The following is an 18,431-nucleotide window of genomic DNA, read 5'->3' on the forward strand; positions in this document are numbered from 1 at the left end:
CCAGTGCGGGCTTCCCAGCGCTCCGTGACCTAAGCGACCTGCCACGGGCTCTCCTGTCCCTTGTGCCGTTCGCCGTATGCCTCCGCCCTGGGTTGGAGAGCGGTCAGACTTCTGCGTGGCGAGTCGTCTTCCTGGCTCCCTCCCGGTGGCAGAGTCGAGAGAAGGGCCTCCCTTTTATGTGTATCGGCAGCTCCTCCCAGGGGAGAGGGCTTATGATCTGAGAGGTGGCGTGCGTACTTGTTGTCCCCATGACTAACTGGGGGAAAGACCCCGTGCGTGAATGTGATGGTTTCTGGCGTTCGGTTCTTGTTTAATTGCCCTCTGTGTTCCTAGGGGTTGGCGACTGAGCCAGCAACCGATAGCCAGACGTTTGGACTTGCTCCAGGGCCAGTAACAGCGCATGACACGTTGAGCTGTGTTGATGGAGCTGGCCCAGCTGACACGTTCGGTAAGCTAGTGTACACGTCTGGGGGTTTTCTGTCCCTCTCTTGTCTTGATCAGGCGTCTGTCCAGAAACTCAATTTTCGGAGGGAGCAGTGCAGCTCTGCGGTAGAGTGAATGCATGCTTAGCATGCAGGACTTCCTGGATTCGATGCCCACTGCCTCCCTTAAACAGAACGCCTACTGTGGAACACCTGAAAGGTGTAGGTCCTGGCACAGTATCCGTCCCCTTTGGGGCGGTTGGCCTTTGCCACCTGTCCTCACAGAGATCCCAGCACGACGGCGCTTCTCCTTCCAGGAAGTGCTTTAGCCCCCTGACCTCCTTTTGTGCCCCTTGGTTGCACTGAAGCACGCATGAGCTGGGGATAGGTGAGGAGAGGAGGGGGGGTTTGAAGTTCCCAGAGGTTCGTGTCCCCATTGATGTACGTGTGACTCCTTCTTACAGGCCACGTGACAGTGCCCCAAAGCGGAGAACCGGACGAGGCCGATTTCTTTTCTGATAAAGAGGTACCGTCTCCCTTTGTCACTGTTCTTCTCCTTCGTTCGGTAGGTAAGCGTCAGGGCACGCTGCAGCGGGGACGCCTGGGTGCTTTGCGCCTGCGTCCCCAAGTTTGCATTTGCCCGGGAAGGTCTGCGGGCTTACAGGGTTTATCCCAGTGCACACCTCCTACAGTTACCGGGTGCTTCACGTCGTGTGACTGCACGACCGACGCACCTGCAGTAGTTTTGGAGACTCACCTCGCGAAACGGGTGTCTGTATCTACGTGGTGTGGCCCAGTTCTTTTCCGTTAGCGTTTATGAGGGGACGCTGGAGGCGGACAGAGCCCTGTGGCAGTCAGGTGCTTTCCTGTCGTCGTTTGATCTTGGCTTTTTTTCCTGTGGCCATCCTGATCTGAAAGTTACCAGGGGATGTCTGGCCTTGAACGTAGGGGCTTTTGCCCTTTTCCAGCCCATGGCCAGTAACAGTGCTGTAGTTTCCCTTGCGACTTCCTCTGGTGCTTGACCCCGCAGCCTTTGGCCCAGGCTGCCCTTCCCCGGAAGCGCCCTCGCTTCCCCCTGTGTGCACTGGGTTGTGTCTCTGAAGACCCAGTGCGGGCTTCCCAGCGCTCCGTGACCTAAGCGACCTGCCACGGGCTCTCCTGTCCCTTGTGCCATTCGCCGTATGCCTCCGCCCTGGGTTGGAGAGCGGTCAGACTTCTGCGTGGCGAGTCGTCTTCCTGGCTCCCTCCCGGTGGCAGAGTCGAGAGAAGGGCCTCCCTTTTATGTGTATCGGCAGCTCCTCCCAGGGGAGAGGGCTTATGATCTGAGAGGTGGCGTGCGTACTTGTTGTCCCCATGACTAACTGGGGGAAAGACCCCGTGCGTGAATGTGATGGTTTCTGGCGTTCGGTTCTTGTTTAATTGCCCTCTGTGTTCCTAGGGGTTGGCGACTGAGCCAGCAACCGATAGCCAGACGTTTGGACTTGCTCCAGGGCCAGTAACAGCGCATGACACGTTGAGCTGTGTTGATGGAGCTGGCCCAGCTGACACGTTCGGTAAGCTAGTGTACACGTCTGGGGGTTTTCTGTCCCTCTCTTGTCTTGATCAGGCGTCTGTCCAGAAACTCAATTTTCGGAGGGAGCAGTGCAGCTCTGCGGTAGAGTGAATGCATGCTTAGCATGCAGGACTTCCTGGATTCGATGCCCACTGCCTCCCTTAACAGAACGCCTACTGTGGAACACCTGAAAGGTGTAGGTCCTGGCACAGTATCCGTCCCCTTTTGGGCGGTTGGCCTTTGCCACCTGTCCTCACAGAGATCCCAGCACGACGGCGCTTCTCCTTCCAGGAAGTGCTTTAGCCCCCTGACCTCCTTTTGTGCCCCTTGATTGCACTGAAGCACGCATGAGTTGGGGATAGGTGAGGAGAGGAGGGGGGGTTGAAGTTCCCAGAGGCTCGTGTCCCCATTGATGTACGTGTGACTCCTTCTTACAGGCCACGTGACAGTGCCCCAAAGCGGAGAACCGGACGAGGCCGATTTCTTTTCTGATAAAGAGGTAACCGTCTCCCTTTGTCACTGTTCTTCTCCTTCGTTCGGTAGGTAAGCGTCAGGGCACGCTGCAGCGGGGACGCCTGGGTGCTTTGCGCCTGCGTCCCCAAGTTTGCATTTGCCCGGGAAGGTCTGCGGGCTTACAGGGTTTATCCCAGTGCACACCTCCTACAGTTACCGGGTGCTTCACGTCGTGTGACTGCACGACCGACGCACCTGCAGTAATTTTGGAGACTCACCTCGCGAAACGGGTGTCTGTATCTACGTGGTGTGGCCCAGTTCTTTTCCGTTAGCGTTTATGAGGGGACGCTGGAGGCGGACAGAGCCCTGTGGCAGTCAGGTGCTTTCCTGTCGTCGTTTGATCTTGGCTTTTTTTCCTGTGGCCATCCTGATCTGAAAGTTACCAGGGGATGTCTGGCCTTGAACGTAGGGGCTTTTGCCCTTTTCCAGCCCATGGCCAGTAACAGTGCTGTAGTTTCCCTTGCGACTTCCTCTGGTGCTTGACCCCGCAGCCTTTGGCCCAGGCTGCCCTTCCCCGGAAGCGCCCTCGCTTCCCCCTGTGTGCACTGGGTTGTGTCTCTGAAGACCCAGTGCGGGCTTCCCAGCGCTCCGTGACCTAAGCGACCTGCCACGGGCTCTCCTGTCCCTTGTGCCGTTCGCCGTATGCCTCCGCCCTGGGTTGGAGAGCGGTCAGACTTCTGCGTGGCGAGTCGTCTTCCTGGCTCCCTCCCGGTGGCAGAGTCGAGAGAAGGGCCTCCCTTTTATGTGTATCGGCAGCTCCTCCCAGGGGAGAGGGCTTATGATCTGAGAGGTGGCGTGCGTACTTGTTGTCCCCATGACTAACTGGGGGAAAGACCCCGTGCGTGAATGTGATGGTTTCTGGCGTTCGGTTCTTGTTTAATTGCCCTCTGTGTTCCTAGGGGTTGGCGACTGAGCCAGCAACCGATAGCCAGACGTTTGGACTTGCTCCAGGGCCAGTAACAGCGCATGACACGTTGAGCTGTGTTGATGGAGCTGGCCCAGCTGACACGTTCGGTAAGCTAGTGTACACGTCTGGGGGTTTTCTGTCCCTCTCTTGTCTTGATCAGGCGTCTGTCCAGAAACTCAATTTTCGGAGGGAGCAGTGCAGCTCTGCGGTAGAGTGAATGCATGCTTAGCATGCAGGACTTCCTGGATTCGATGCCCACTGCCTCCCTTAAACAGAACGCCTACTGTGGAACACCTGAAAGGTGTAGGTCCTGGCACAGTATCCGTCCCCTTTTGGGCGGTTGGCCTTTGCCACCTGTCCTCACAGAGATCCCAGCACGACGGCGCTTCTCCTTCCAGGAAGTGCTTTAGCCCCCTGACCTCCTTTTGTGCCCCTTGGTTGCACTGAAGCACGCATGAGCTGGGGATAGGTGAGGAGAGGAGGGGGGGTTTGAAGTTCCCAGAGGTTCGTGTCCCCATTGATGTACGTGTGACTCCTTCTTACAGGCCACGTGACAGTGCCCCAAAGCGGAGAACCGGACGAGGCCGATTTCTTTTCTGATAAAGAGGTACCGTCTCCCTTTGTCACTGTTCTTCTCCTTCGTTCGGTAGGTAAGCGTCAGGGCACGCTGCAGCGGGGACGCCTGGGTGCTTTGCGCCTGCGTCCCCAAGTTTGCATTTGCCCGGGAAGGTCTGCGGGCTTACAGGGTTTATCCCAGTGCACACCTCCTACAGTTACCGGGTGCTTCACGTCGTGTGACTGCACGACCGACGCACCTGCAGTAGTTTTGGAGACTCACCTCGCGAAACGGGTGTCTGTATCTACGTGGTGTGGCCCAGTTCTTTTCCGTTAGCGTTTATGAGGGGACGCTGGAGGCGGACAGAGCCCTGTGGCAGTCAGGTGCTTTCCTGTCGTCGTTTGATCTTGGCTTTTTTTCCTGTGGCCATCCTGATCTGAAAGTTACCAGGGGATGTCTGGCCTTGAACGTAGGGGCTTTTGCCCTTTTCCAGCCCATGGCCAGTAACAGTGCTGTAGTTTCCCTTGCGACTTCCTCTGGTGCTTGACCCCGCAGCCTTTGGCCCAGGCTGCCCTTCCCCGGAAGCGCCCTCGCTTCCCCCTGTGTGCACTGGGTTGTGTCTCTGAAGACCCAGTGCGGGCTTCCCAGCGCTCCGTGACCTAAGCGACCTGCCACGGGCTCTCCTGTCCCTTGTGCCATTCGCCGTATGCCTCCGCCCTGGGTTGGAGAGCGGTCAGACTTCTGCGTGGCGAGTCGTCTTCCTGGCTCCCTCCCGGTGGCAGAGTCGAGAGAAGGGCCTCCCTTTTATGTGTATCGGCAGCTCCTCCCAGGGGAGAGGGCTTATGATCTGAGAGGTGGCGTGCGTACTTGTTGTCCCCATGACTAACTGGGGGAAAGACCCCGTGCGTGAATGTGATGGTTTCTGGCGTTCGGTTCTTGTTTAATTGCCCTCTGTGTTCCTAGGGGTTGGCGACTGAGCCAGCAACCGATAGCCAGACGTTTGGACTTGCTCCAGGGCCAGTAACAGCGCATGACACGTTGAGCTGTGTTGATGGAGCTGGCCCAGCTGACACGTTCGGTAAGCTAGTGTACACGTCTGGGGGTTTTCTGTCCCTCTCTTGTCTTGATCAGGCATCTGTCCAGAAACTCAATTTTCGGAGGGAGCAGTGCAGCTCTGCGGTAGAGTGAATGCATGCTTAGCATGCAGGACTTCCTGGATTCGATGCCCACTGCCTCCCTTAAACAGAACGCCTACTGTGGAACACCTGAAAGGTGTAGGTCCTGGCACAGTATCCGTCCCCTTTGGGGCGGTTGGCCTTTGCCACCTGTCCTCACAGAGATCCCAGCACGACGGCGCTTCTCCTTCCAGGAAGTGCTTTAGCCCCCTGACCTCCTTTTGTGCCCCTTGGTTGCACTGAAGCACGCATGAGCTGGGGATAGGTGAGGAGAGGAGGGGGGGTTTGAAGTTCCCAGAGGTTCGTGTCCCCATTGATGTACGTGTGACTCCTTCTTACAGGCCACGTGACAGTGCCCCAAAGCGGAGAAACGGACGAGGCCGATTTCTTTTCTGATAAAGAGGTACCGTCTCCCTTTGTCACTGTTCTTCTCCTTCGTTCGGTAGGTAAGCGTCAGGGCACGCTGCAGCGGGGACGCCTGGGTGCTTTGAGCCTGCGTCCCCAAGTTTGCATTTGCCCGGGAAGGTCTGCGGGCTTACAGGGTTTATCCCAGTGCACACCTCCTACAGTTACCGGGTGCTTCACGTCGTGTGACTGCACGACCGACGCACCTGTAGTAGTTTCGTAGACTCACCTCGTGAAACGGGTGTCTGTATCTACGTGGTGTGGCCCAGTTCTTTTCCGTTAGCGTTTATGAGGGGACGCTGGAGGCGGACAGAGCCCTGTGGCAGTCAGGTGCTTTCCTGTCGTCGTTTGATCTTGGCTTTTTTTCCTGTGGCCATCCTGATCTGAAAGTTACCAGGGGATGTCTGGCCTTGAACGTAGGGGCTTTTGCCCTTTTCCAGCCCATGGCCAGTAACAGTGCTGTAGTTTCCCTTGCGACTTCCTCTGGTGCTTGACCCCGCAGCCTTTGGCCCAGGCTGCCCTTCCCCGGAAGCGCCCTCGCTTCCCCCTGTGTGCACTGGGTTGTGTCTCTGAAGACCCAGTGCGGGCTTCCCAGCGCTCCGTGACCTAAGCGACCTGCCACGGGCTCTCCTGTCCCTTGTGCCGTTCGCCGTATGCCTCCGCCCTGGGTTGGAGAGCGGTCAGACTTCTGCGTGGCGAGTCGTCTTCCTGGCTCCCTCCCGGTGGCAGAGTCGAGAGAAGGGCCTCCCTTTTATGTGTATCGGCAGCTCCTCCCAGGGGAGAGGGCTTATGATCTGAGAGGTGGCGTGCGTACTTGTTGTCCCCATGACTAACTGGGGGAAAGACCCCGTGCGTGAATGTGATGGTTTCTGGCGTTCGGTTCTTGTTTAATTGCCCTCTGTGTTCCTAGGGGTTGGCGACTGAGCCAGCAACCGATAGCCAGACGTTTGGACTTGCTCCAGGGCCAGTAACAGCGCATGACACGTTGAGCTGTGTTGATGGAGCTGGCCCAGCTGACACGTTCGGTAAGCTAGTGTACACGTCTGGGGGTTTTCTGTCCCTCTCTTGTCTTGATCAGGCGTCTGTCCAGAAACTCAATTTTCGGAGGGAGCAGTGCAGCTCTGCGGTAGAGTGAATGCATGCTTAGCATGCAGGACTTCCTGGATTCGATGCCCACTGCCTCCCTTAACAGAACGCCTACTGTGGAACACCTGAAAGGTGTAGGTCCTGGCACAGTATCCGTCCCCTTTTGGGCGGTTGGCCTTTGCCACCTGTCCTCACAGAGATCCCAGCACGACGGCGCTTCTCCTTCCAGGAAGTGCTTTAGCCCCCTGACCTCCTTTTGTGCCCCTTGATTGCACTGAAGCACGCATGAGTTGGGGATAGGTGAGGAGAGGAGGGGGGGTTGAAGTTCCCAGAGGCTCGTGTCCCCATTGATGTACGTGTGACTCCTTCTTACAGGCCACGTGACAGTGCCCCAAAGCGGAGAACCGGACGAGGCCGATTTCTTTTCTGATAAAGAGGTAACCGTCTCCCTTTGTCACTGTTCTTCTCCTTCGTTCGGTAGGTAAGCGTCAGGGCACGCTGCAGCGGGGACGCCTGGGTGCTTTGCGCCTGCGTCCCCAAGTTTGCATTTGCCCGGGAAGGTCTGCGGGCTTACAGGGTTTATCCCAGTGCACACCTCCTACAGTTACCGGGTGCTTCACGTCGTGTGACTGCACGACCGACGCACCTGCAGTAATTTTGGAGACTCACCTCGCGAAACGGGTGTCTGTATCTACGTGGTGTGGCCCAGTTCTTTTCCGTTAGCGTTTATGAGGGGACGCTGGAGGCGGACAGAGCCCTGTGGCAGTCAGGTGCTTTCCTGTCGTCGTTTGATCTTGGCTTTTTTTCCTGTGGCCATCCTGATCTGAAAGTTACCAGGGGATGTCTGGCCTTGAACGTAGGGGCTTTTGCCCTTTTCCAGCCCATGGCCAGTAACAGTGCTGTAGTTTCCCTTGCGACTTCCTCTGGTGCTTGACCCCGCAGCCTTTGGCCCAGGCTGCCCTTCCCCGGAAGCGCCCTCGCTTCCCCCTGTGTGCACTGGGTTGTGTCTCTGAAGACCCAGTGCGGGCTTCCCAGCGCTCCGTGACCTAAGCGACCTGCCACGGGCTCTCCTGTCCCTTGTGCCGTTCGCCGTATGCCTCCGCCCTGGGTTGGAGAGCGGTCAGACTTCTGCGTGGCGAGTCGTCTTCCTGGCTCCCTCCCGGTGGCAGAGTCGAGAGAAGGGCCTCCCTTTTATGTGTATCGGCAGCTCCTCCCAGGGGAGAGGGCTTATGATCTGAGAGGTGGCGTGCGTACTTGTTGTCCCCATGACTAACTGGGGGAAAGACCCCGTGCGTGAATGTGATGGTTTCTGGCGTTCGGTTCTTGTTTAATTGCCCTCTGTGTTCCTAGGGGTTGGCGACTGAGCCAGCAACCGATAGCCAGACGTTTGGACTTGCTCCAGGGCCAGTAACAGCGCATGACACGTTGAGCTGTGTTGATGGAGCTGGCCCAGCTGACACGTTCGGTAAGCTAGTGTACACGTCTGGGGGTTTTCTGTCCCTCTCTTGTCTTGATCAGGCGTCTGTCCAGAAACTCAATTTTCGGAGGGAGCAGTGCAGCTCTGCGGTAGAGTGAATGCATGCTTAGCATGCAGGACTTCCTGGATTCGATGCCCACTGCCTCCCTTAACAGAACGCCTACTGTGGAACACCTGAAAGGTGTAGGTCCTGGCACAGTATCCGTCCCCTTTTGGGCGGTTGGCCTTTGCCACCTGTCCTCACAGAGATCCCAGCACGACGGCGCTTCTCCTTCCAGGAAGTGCTTTAGCCCCCTGACCTCCTTTTGTGCCCCTTGATTGCACTGAAGCACGCATGAGTTGGGGATAGGTGAGGAGAGGAGGGGGGGTTGAAGTTCCCAGAGGCTCGTGTCCCCATTGATGTACGTGTGACTCCTTCTTACAGGCCACGTGACAGTGCCCCAAAGCGGAGAACCGGACGAGGCCGATTTCTTTTCTGATAAAGAGGTAACCGTCTCCCTTTGTCACTGTTCTTCTCCTTCGTTCGGTAGGTAAGCGTCAGGGCACGCTGCAGCGGGGACGCCTGGGTGCTTTGCGCCTGCGTCCCCAAGTTTGCATTTGCCCGGGAAGGTCTGCGGGCTTACAGGGTTTATCCCAGTGCACACCTCCTACAGTTACCGGGTGCTTCACGTCGTGTGACTGCACGACCGACGCACCTGCAGTAATTTTGGAGACTCACCTCGCGAAACGGGTGTCTGTATCTACGTGGTGTGGCCCAGTTCTTTTCCGTTAGCGTTTATGAGGGGACGCTGGAGGCGGACAGAGCCCTGTGGCAGTCAGGTGCTTTCCTGTCGTCGTTTGATCTTGGCTTTTTTTCCTGTGGCCATCCTGATCTGAAAGTTACCAGGGGATGTCTGGCCTTGAACGTAGGGGCTTTTGCCCTTTTCCAGCCCATGGCCAGTAACAGTGCTGTAGTTTCCCTTGCGACTTCCTCTGGTGCTTGACCCCGCAGCCTTTGGCCCAGGCTGCCCTTCCCCGGAAGCGCCCTCGCTTCCCCCTGTGTGCACTGGGTTGTGTCTCTGAAGACCCAGTGCGGGCTTCCCAGCGCTCCGTGACCTAAGCGACCTGCCACGGGCTCTCCTGTCCCTTGTGCCGTTCGCCGTATGCCTCCGCCCTGGGTTGGAGAGCGGTCAGACTTCTGCGTGGCGAGTCGTCTTCCTGGCTCCCTCCCGGTGGCAGAGTCGAGAGAAGGGCCTCCCTTTTATGTGTATCGGCAGCTCCTCCCAGGGGAGAGGGCTTATGATCTGAGAGGTGGCGTGCGTTCTTGTTGTCCTGGTTACTATTTTACTGAAAGTCCATGTGTATTATGTTAATGGTTTGTAACTTTTGGTTCTTGTTTTTGTGTGTGTGTGTGTTTATAGGAAGTCTTGGCTGGGCCTGAAATTGACAGATCACTTCATGTTTCTGAGTCGATTCACATTGCTCCAGAGGAACTGGCCGATCATGGCTCTTTGACGTCTGTTACTGCAGCAGAAAAAAGCTGTACATTAAGTAAGTTGATGAACATTCATGATAGTTTTTTTCTCTATCGTTATACGTAGTGTGCCAGGGTGGATTTTTTAGCTCAGTAAGAGATAGAATGTATGCATTACAGGTAGTACTATTCGGTTCAGTTTTCAGTTCTCCAAAAAATATTATGAAATTCTGCTGTTTGTAAATGTATATGTTATGACCATTTGTTTTTAATGGTTTCCATTTAACATCTATCTTTATAACTGTCCCATGTTTGATGATGTTTTTCGTCCAGAAAATGGTACAACTTTTTAAAGTGGCTTTTCTGCTTTATTATATAGTAATATGCATGAGTGACAGTTGATGTATATGTGTGTTCAAAATTTAATTTGTAAGTATTCTTATTTATGTGTCTGTGCCTTAGTTTTATATGTAACATTTCGTCTTTTCATTCAGGTATCCAGGAAGATACAGAATCATCTTCTCGTTTAGAGGTAGTATTCTATTTTTATTATTATTAGTATCGCCCTTAAATATTAACTAGTTTTGTTAATACATAAGTGAAGGGATGCTTTGAGGTTAGTTTCTCTTTTTGCATTTTCCCATACATATTTTTCTTATGTTTTTGAATCTTCCATTAAGAAATTCTTTGAGTGCTAAAGGTCTTACTAGTACCTAGTATCCTCTTGTTAATTTTCCAGTGTTACCTAATGAAACCAGTGTTTATAGCCCAGAAAGCAATGCTTATTTGTCCTATGGAATCGATTTGACTTCTTGAGCTGTTTTCTCTAAAAAGTAGAGAGTTATTCTTTTTCAGCCTGTGACCAGTTGTGTGTGTTTCTTATAAATGGATTTGTCCAACTCTCAAGGCATATTCAGAGAAAAATGTTTTGGGTCAAAAAGAAGACTGTTTTCATATTGTTGTGTTTTGTTTTATGTTTTTGCCAATTTGACCTTCAAAAGCAAATGCCCGTGAGTTGGAAATATTACAGTTTTCTTGTCAAGTAGATCTGCAGGGATAGTTTCATGTAAATCAAAAGCATGGTGAAGATTAGTAAATATGTGGGGTTAGTATACCAACAGTTTGGGTTAGTGACATTGTAATGAGGACAGCCCATATGGGATAGTTAGTGTGGCCTGCATGTTGTACTTTAATCGTGACCGTAGTTGAAGTATTGTAAGTAACATTGGTGGAGTGTTCTAAGCTGACAGCTGTGAAGAGAGGTAAATTGACCCTGAACTCTTGGATCTAGACAGGTGCTGCCTAGTGGCACAGCACTGTATTTCAAGTCAGCAGATATGTTGGCATCTTTGTTCTGTCATGCATAAGCTGTGGGGTCTTGGAAAAACCTGTTGGAGCTGATTGAATGTCAGTGACCTTGTTGGTAAAAGGACACTGGCACTTAACTCTGAGGTGTGTGCAGTGAACAAATGTAACAAATGTGAAAAGATGTCATCTGCAAATGGTGCTATAAAGTGTAAGACAGGATGATCACAGTGACAATGAATGACTTACTAAGTGCTGAGGACACTTTTTGACACCTGAAGGACAAGAAAACGGCAGTGGATAGTTAAGAATGGGAAAGTTTGAGTGGGCATGTGGAGTTCTCATTAAAATGGGGGTATGTCGTGTTTTAGTAGACTATTAGTGGAGATCTCTGATAGGTATAGAGTGATTTGGTGCTTGTGGGCATCTTGAGATTTTCGATGTTTTGACCTTAAAGGAATTCCTGCTTCTGAACACCAACTGCGTGCCAGGCAGTTAAGACACTGAACTGACCTAAGGGTTGAGGGGTTAGGCTGTAGTGGTAGGAACAGAAGGACAAGTAAACAGGAATCCTCTGTCAGTCACAGTAAGTCCTTCAGGTAAAGGAAGTGGAGAACTTTGGTTTTTGACAGAAGGGGCGTGTCTGTAGTTATGATGGGTGTGGAGTAAGAGTGGAATTCACTTAGTTGGCACAGATCAGAATGTGACCAAAGCTGCCAAGGGAAGGACGGGAAGGAGCCAGTGACGTGAAGGCCCAGGGAAGGAACACTCTGGACAGAGAGAAATCCTTGTAGTTTTTTGAAGAATTGCATAACTGTACTTAAAGATTCCGCTGTTATTAAGGCATCAATGTTTTTCTTATTACTTTGCTACTTTATTCAACTAGTTTTCCTAACTATAAAAGTTTTATCAAATAATAAGATTGTGCTAAGCCATTGTTTACTGAAATGAAGCAGCTTCTACAGTGTTCTGTCAGTACTCAATGTGACAGTCTCCAAGGTTTGTTTTCATGTCAAGGATCTCAATTTAATACTAAATCAGTATCTGTCGTTAGAAATATTTTAAATTTATAGCAAGTATATTTATGAAAGTACTTGTTTTAAAATAAGTGCATTTTAAGTTTTGCTTTTTTATTGAAGTGTGGTCAATTTACCATGTTAGTTTCACATGTACTACAAAGCAATTCAATTTTACCAACAAAAATACTTATTTTTAAATATATCTTCATTTTTGTGGGGGAATGTAGAGTGAAGTTAGGTGTTTTGAAGTTAATTCTTTGTTGAAATGTGAATATAAGTCAATATTTTGCCTGTGAAAATACTTGCTCTGGCTTTCCATGTTCAGCTTACTGAATCAAAAGCCAAATGAAAATAAAAGATAGGCTTGTTCTAGAAAATGTATATGAAGTTTTCTATTTATATGTTTGGTTTCCCAAGATACTCTTCTCTTGTTTTTAAGTCTAAATTGCTTTTAAAATAGGAAGGCTTTTTTTTTAAGTTTTGAAATGCAGGGATTTTCTTAGGGATTAGGAATTCTTTATGCGACTCATTATTAATATTGATTTTAACAGAGTATCTCTGAGAGTCTACCACAAATGTATGTGGATATTTCATCTGGAGCTGCAGGTCAAACAGGAAAAAATATATTAAGTGGACAAGTAGAAGGTAAGACCTGTATTTTATTAAAAAGCCATCTGACAGAATGTTGATTTCCAACATGAATTCTGATATATTCTAAAAGCCAAAGAAAAATCACCCGGTGAAGGTATAGTGAGGGAAAAATGAGAAAAGGAGGTAAATTTTATAACTTAGGTGTCAACGACAGGTTAAATTGAGAGTGCCATTTAAGGAGCTTAATTGTTTCATTTCAGGATGCTCTGTGACCTAAGGACAGTCAGAAAATGAGGCAGGAAAGAGGGGATGAAGAATGAGAGCGGCAGAGGGGACAGGCAGTAAATGAAGGGAAAGGAGGTAGGGGCCTGTGGGAGAGGGTGGGAAGGTAGATCAGTTCTTTGGAAAAAGGAAGTGTCTGAAATGTGAGATGGACCTGAAGTGAGCTTCCAGCACCGTAGCTTGTCCGAGAAGCACGAATGTTCCCACTGTCCCCATATTCCTCATTGTTGGGCAGGCAGTGAGGACTGAGGTGCCTGATCACGCAGAGCTGGGTTTTACCTGCCGTGGGTGAACACAGGCAGATGTGGGCAGCTGTAAATGTCTGGACCTTCATGTCATGTAGTGTGTTGCTGCCTTACTGGATGGTGTCACCTAGGCCAAAAGAGAATAAGGAAGAGGAAGAGAGCAGGGTGTGTTATGGGGGGTGAGGGGGGCAGGGAAGCTGTTTCCTGATAAATAGTCCATTAGAAAGTTTGCAACTTCTAATGCAGTTTCAATTTGGAGAAGTGTTATAGTGGGCACTTGAGGCTAGATTTTTCAGAATAATCAGTTAAGTCGAGTAGACTCGGTATAGACGAGACTGTCTCAAATTTTAACTAGTCACCTGGGGACCCATTGAAAAGTGTGCATTCTGAACAGTAGGTCTGAGATTCTGCATTTCTAATGAGTTCTAAGCTGACACTCTTGTTGCTTGTCTTGAGACCACGCTCAGAATAGCAAGAGGGTAGATTTGTGTTTAGAGAAATCTGGGAGAAGAGCCACTAGAGAATTCAAGACATAAAGCATCAAGGAAAAGCGTAATTTTGTTTTTCTTTCTGAGCACGTTTATAGCCAGAGGGAGGCAAAGAGTTGAAGCAGAAATTACCGATGTAAGTTCCTGCCATTAAGCAGAGAGAAAAAAGAAGTGGTGGGGATAATCCATCAAAAGAATATAAAAGGGGGGAAGAATTAAGACCACAGATCTAGAGCTACCTTTGAAAAGGGAAGGATACAGTGAAAGGAAAGAGAAAAAAAGGTGATAGGTGATCTGGGAACTGATGAGGAAACTTGAGAGAACTCCTTTCAGATGGCGTCATATGTTTGCACTGAAGCAAGATTAGATCATTGCCACTGCAGAGAATTCCGGAAGCAGGAAGGGGCTAGAACTGGGGTAAACCACAGCCACTCCTCACAACTGTCAGACATCAAGACTATATGTTGAATTGGCATTTGTTACTCAAATGAGATTAATTTCTGTATGGAAGCACTAGCTTTTTTTTTTTTTTTTAGGATAGCTAATTTTTTGATGATTCTCTCATAGAAAGGCTTTTAAACATTAGCATGAGGTAACAAACCAAACTAATTTTGGAAACAGAAGAAATTAATAGCATTCATTCCCTAAATGCTAAAAATGTTTTCAGTGAATACTACAGTGATCTTGAAATATAAAAGACTTAATTTCTAATAATTCTGTGGCAATTAAATTAATTTTTTACCTTTTCAATAACCTTATGTCAATATTGAAAACCTAATATACATTATTTCTTAGGTGTGTCTTACATACCTTCTTGCACGAGTGGGTCAAGAAACTTCAAGATGACAGCTGAGACCACGTCCACTCCAACAGCACAGGCCTCTCACCGCTCCACCTTTGCCACTGGTCTACTCCACCACCAGTTTGCCATGGATAACGATACTGCTGCAATCGTGGTTGACAGCGGCTCCGGCATGTGCAAGGCCGGCTTCGCGGGCAGCGATGCCCCCCAGGCCGTCTTCCCCTCCGTCGTGGGACGCCCCCGGTACCAGGGCGTCATGGTAGGCATGGACCAGAAGGACTCCTACGTAGGTAATGAGGCCCAAAGCAAGAGAGGCATCCTGACCCTCAAGTACCCCATTGAACACGGCATTGTCACCAACTGGGATGACATGGAGAAGATCTGGCACCACACCTTCTATAATGAGCTGCGCGTGGCCCCAGAGGAGCACCCATTGCTGCTGACTGAGGCCGCACTGAACCCCAAGGCCAACCGTGAGAAGATGATTCAGATTATGTTCGAGACCTTCAACACCCCAGCCTTGTACGTGGCCATCCAGGCTGTGCTGTCCTTGTACACCTCTGGCCGCACCACTGGCATTGTGATGGACTCTGGTGATGGGGTCACTCACACTGTGCCCACCTACGAGGGGCATGCCCTCCCCCACGCCACCCTGCGTCTGGACCTGGCTGGCCGGGACCTGACAGACTACCTTATGAAGATCCTCATGGAACGTGGCTACAGGTTCACCACCACGGCCGAGCGGGAAATCGTGCGTGACATCAAAGAGAAGCTCTGCTACGTCGCCCTGGACTTGGAGCAGGAGATGGCCACTGCCGCCTCCAGCTCCTCCCTGGAGAAGAGCTATGAGCTGCCCGATGGTCAGGTCATCACCATTGGCAGCGAGCGCTTCCGCTGCCCTGAGGCTCTCTTCCAGCCTGCCTTCCTGGGCCTGGAAGCCTGTGGCATCCACGAGACTACCTTCAACTCCATCATGAAGTGTGACATGGACATCCACAAGAACCTCTATGCCAACACGGTGCTGTCTGGCGGGACCACCATGTACCCCGGCATCACCGGCAGGATGCAGAAGGAGCTCACTGCCCTGGCCCCCAGCACGGTGAAGGTCAAGATCATTGCGCCCTCTGAGCGCAAGTACTCCGTGTGGATGGGTGGTTCCATCCTGGCCTCACTGCCCACCTTCCAGCAGATGTGGATCAGCAACCAAGAGTATGATGAGTTTGGTCCCTCCATCGTCCACCGCAAGTGCTTCTAGGCGGACTGAGTTACCTTCCACCCTTTTCATGACAAAACCTAACTTGCACAGAAAAGGTGACGAGATTGGCATAGTTTTATTTTTTTTTCTTTTGAATATTTTTTTTTTTTTGGTACTGACTCAGGACTTAAAAACTGGAACAGTGAAGGTGACAGCAGGCAGTTGGATCAACCATCCCCAAAGTTCTACCTTGTGGCTGAGGACTTCGTACATTTTTTAAAATAGTCATTTCGAATGTAAGATGCATTGTTATAGGAAGTCCCTTGACTTCCTGAAAGCTGCCCCACTTCTCTAAGGAGAAGGGCCAGTCCTTGCCTAAATCCACACAGGGGAGGGTGATGGCATTGCTTTTGTGTAAGTGATGGTCTCCAAAAAAAAAAATTACATTAAGTCTTGCTTTTGTTTTATTTTGAATGATCAGCCCCCCCTTTTTGTCCCCAAACTTGAGATGTATGAAGGCTTTTGGTCCCCTTGAGAGTAGGCTGAGGCATGGAGGCAGCCAGGGTTTACCTGTACACTGACTTGAGACCAGTTCGATAAAGTGTACAGCTTTAAAAAAAGGGGGGTGGGGGATCAGCCAAGATGGTGGAGTAGAGGAATCCTCGTAGCTCACCGTCTCCCACAAATACACCAAAACTCACATCCATGGACCCACCCAGCCAAGCAGAGCACCTGCTGAACTCTGACAGAACATTGCCTTCTTCAAAAGACGGAGACACCACAAATATGGTAGGAAAAAAGTAAAAGTAAAATAACTTGGGACTAGTCCTGCAGGGAGGAAGCTGCAAAGGAGAAATAGCGTTCACTTGCTGGGTCTACCCCTCTCCAAGGGAGAGGTCATTGGGACTGAGGGGGATCCTCCAAGGCCCAGATCTATATGAAATAGCTCTTGACAAACAGAACTAAGTTAAATGGGCACAGAGGTTCTCTGCAACCCCTAGCCCTAGAGGGAAAGTGGCAGGTGGAGGACAGGACAAGCTGCCTGAGCCGGGCGGAGGACAGGCAGGCTGCACAGAGGCAATCCCAGGGAACTATAGGGTATTTCACACTGTGGATTAGTGGGTACACAGGGCAGAAAAACCTGGGCCCTCCATAAAATACAAAAAAAAAAAAAAAAGCAACATGGCTGACGTGCCCTGAGGGGAAGGGTACAATATCTCCTACCTCTGAAAATCTGTCGAGCCAAGAGGCGGTGCTCAGACACAGCTTCCATATCCTCCAGTGCTTAGCACCCAGGTGTGGCGTGGTTGAAACCTGAATTCATACCTAAGGGCTTAGCAGCCTCAAAGGGCAGACTGAGACTTGTTCATAGTGCAAGGCAGATAGGATAGTTCTGTCCTGGGAATTCTTGAGAACTTAAGCCTCCAAGACAAACAAGGAGCTGAGTTTGGGCACAAATCATGGGTGGCGCTGTTCTGCTGTCTCCTGGAGCGCAGACCCGAGGTGGAGCAGGCAGCTGCACAGAGCAGGGGAGTGATCTGCACTGGGAGAGGGCAGGTGGCTACCTGCCTTCTTGGCAGGAGTGCAGTATGTGACCGTGGCATAAGGAAGGGTGTAACCCACCCGCCCACTGTGTAAGAGCGCAGCACCTGACTGCAGTTTTGGGAGGGGATGTGATCTGCTTGCCGACCTGCACTGGGAGCAGCACAGACCAGGGGCTTGGCCAACGGAGGGGTTCTGAATGCAGCGAGCTCAGTTCATGCAGCAGGGAGAGGACAGAAAGACCTCTCGATAAAACCATTAAGAGCATACGGTCTCCATGAGAACACAACCACTTTATTTCTTTTTCTCTTTTTCATCTGTTCTATTTTCTATTACCTTTTGAATTTTTAAATTTTTAAACAACTGTATATGTTTCCCATTTTAATCCCTTTAAAATATTTCTTTTATTTTTATTATTACTAGTTTTCAAAATCCACTGCAATTTCAGTTTCATTTATCTTGGTTTTGATCTCCTGTTATTGATTATACTCAAGTTTCAAAATTTTGGAGGGTCTTTTCTCCTTTTTTTGAGGTTTTTAAAAGATGTCTCAACTCAAATTGTTACATTGCCCCAACTTGTTCTTCTGTTGTTGATTATACACTTTTTTCAAGCTTTTTATCTTTCTTCTTTAAAAATTCTTTTTAAATTTTATTCCTGCATAGGCTTAGATAGATTAATAAACTCCTTAATGACCACAATAGATAACTGATACTCCATAAGAAATAATGCCAGAGAGAGATAAGCAAGATGAAGCAGAGGGACCACTCCCAATTACACGAGAAATTCCCTGATGATCAGTGAAATAAACACTGATGGCCTACTAGATAAAGATTTCAAAAAAAGTGATCCGAGTACTGAAGGAACTAAGAGTGTATAGAGATATAAAATATGTCAAAAATGAAATTGAAGCTATAAAGAAGAGCCAAGTAACATTGGAAAACCCACTTGCTAAGATAAGAGCTGATCTAAAGGTTGTACAAAAGCAGGATAGATAATGCAGAGGAACAAATAAGTGACCTAGAAGGCAGGACAATAGAAAGCACCCAATCAGAACAGCTTAGAGAGAAACAAAAACCAATGAAAACAATATAAGGGACCTATGGGATAATATAAAGCTTGCCAATCTACACATAATAGGGGTTCCAAAAGGGGAAGAAAGAACAAAGGGTATTGAAAAGGTATTTGAAGAAATCATGACTGAAAACTTCCCAAACCTAAAGAAGGAATCAAAATATCCAAGTACAGGAAGTTCAGAGAGTCTCAAACAGAAGAACCCAAGTAGACCCACACCAAGACATATTATAATCAAGATGGCCAGGGTTAAAAGGATAAAGAAATGATCCTAAAGGCAGCAAGAGAAAAACAGAGTGAGTTACAAGGGAACTCCCACAAGGCTCTCAGCTGATTTCTCTACA

The 18,431-nt window shown here is 49.9% G+C and overlaps 2 protein-coding genes across 2 annotated transcripts in view; both read left to right on the forward strand.

Moving 5' to 3' along the window:
• The window catches only part of LOC140685978 (uncharacterized), a 90,562-nt gene extending 81,750 nt beyond the window's left edge, over nt 1-8,812 (forward strand). Inside the window, exons 100-111 of the mRNA XM_072938372.1 lie at nt 334-448; nt 887-948; nt 1,861-1,975; nt 2,412-2,473; nt 3,387-3,501; nt 3,940-4,001; nt 4,914-5,028; nt 5,467-5,528; nt 6,441-6,555; nt 6,992-7,053; nt 7,967-8,081; nt 8,518-8,812. Coding sequence (XP_072794473.1) covers nt 334-448; nt 887-948; nt 1,861-1,975; nt 2,412-2,473; nt 3,387-3,501; nt 3,940-4,001; nt 4,914-5,028; nt 5,467-5,528; nt 6,441-6,555; nt 6,992-7,053; nt 7,967-8,081; nt 8,518-8,627 — 1,110 coding nt within the window. The 3' untranslated portion in view covers nt 8,628-8,812. The remainder of the gene's footprint in view (nt 1-333; nt 449-886; nt 949-1,860; nt 1,976-2,411; nt 2,474-3,386; nt 3,502-3,939; nt 4,002-4,913; nt 5,029-5,466; nt 5,529-6,440; nt 6,556-6,991; nt 7,054-7,966; nt 8,082-8,517) is intronic.
• A 748-nt stretch (nt 8,813-9,560) lies between these two features.
• Nucleotides 9,561-15,923, forward strand: LOC116282805 (actin, cytoplasmic 1-like). Its single transcript, XM_072937457.1, has 4 exons — nt 9,561-9,623; nt 10,041-10,078; nt 12,422-12,515; nt 14,272-15,923. The coding sequence occupies exons 3-4, from the start codon at nt 12,446-12,448 to the stop codon at nt 15,531-15,533; spliced, it is 1,332 nt and encodes a 443-aa protein (XP_072793558.1). The 5' UTR covers nt 9,561-9,623; nt 10,041-10,078; nt 12,422-12,445; the 3' UTR covers nt 15,534-15,923.
• The last annotated feature ends 2,508 nt before the right edge of the window (nt 15,924-18,431 follow it).

Source organism: Vicugna pacos, chromosome 15, assembly GCF_048564905.1.
Source record: "Vicugna pacos chromosome 15, VicPac4, whole genome shotgun sequence".
Taxonomy (NCBI): domain Eukaryota; kingdom Metazoa; phylum Chordata; class Mammalia; order Artiodactyla; family Camelidae; genus Vicugna; species Vicugna pacos.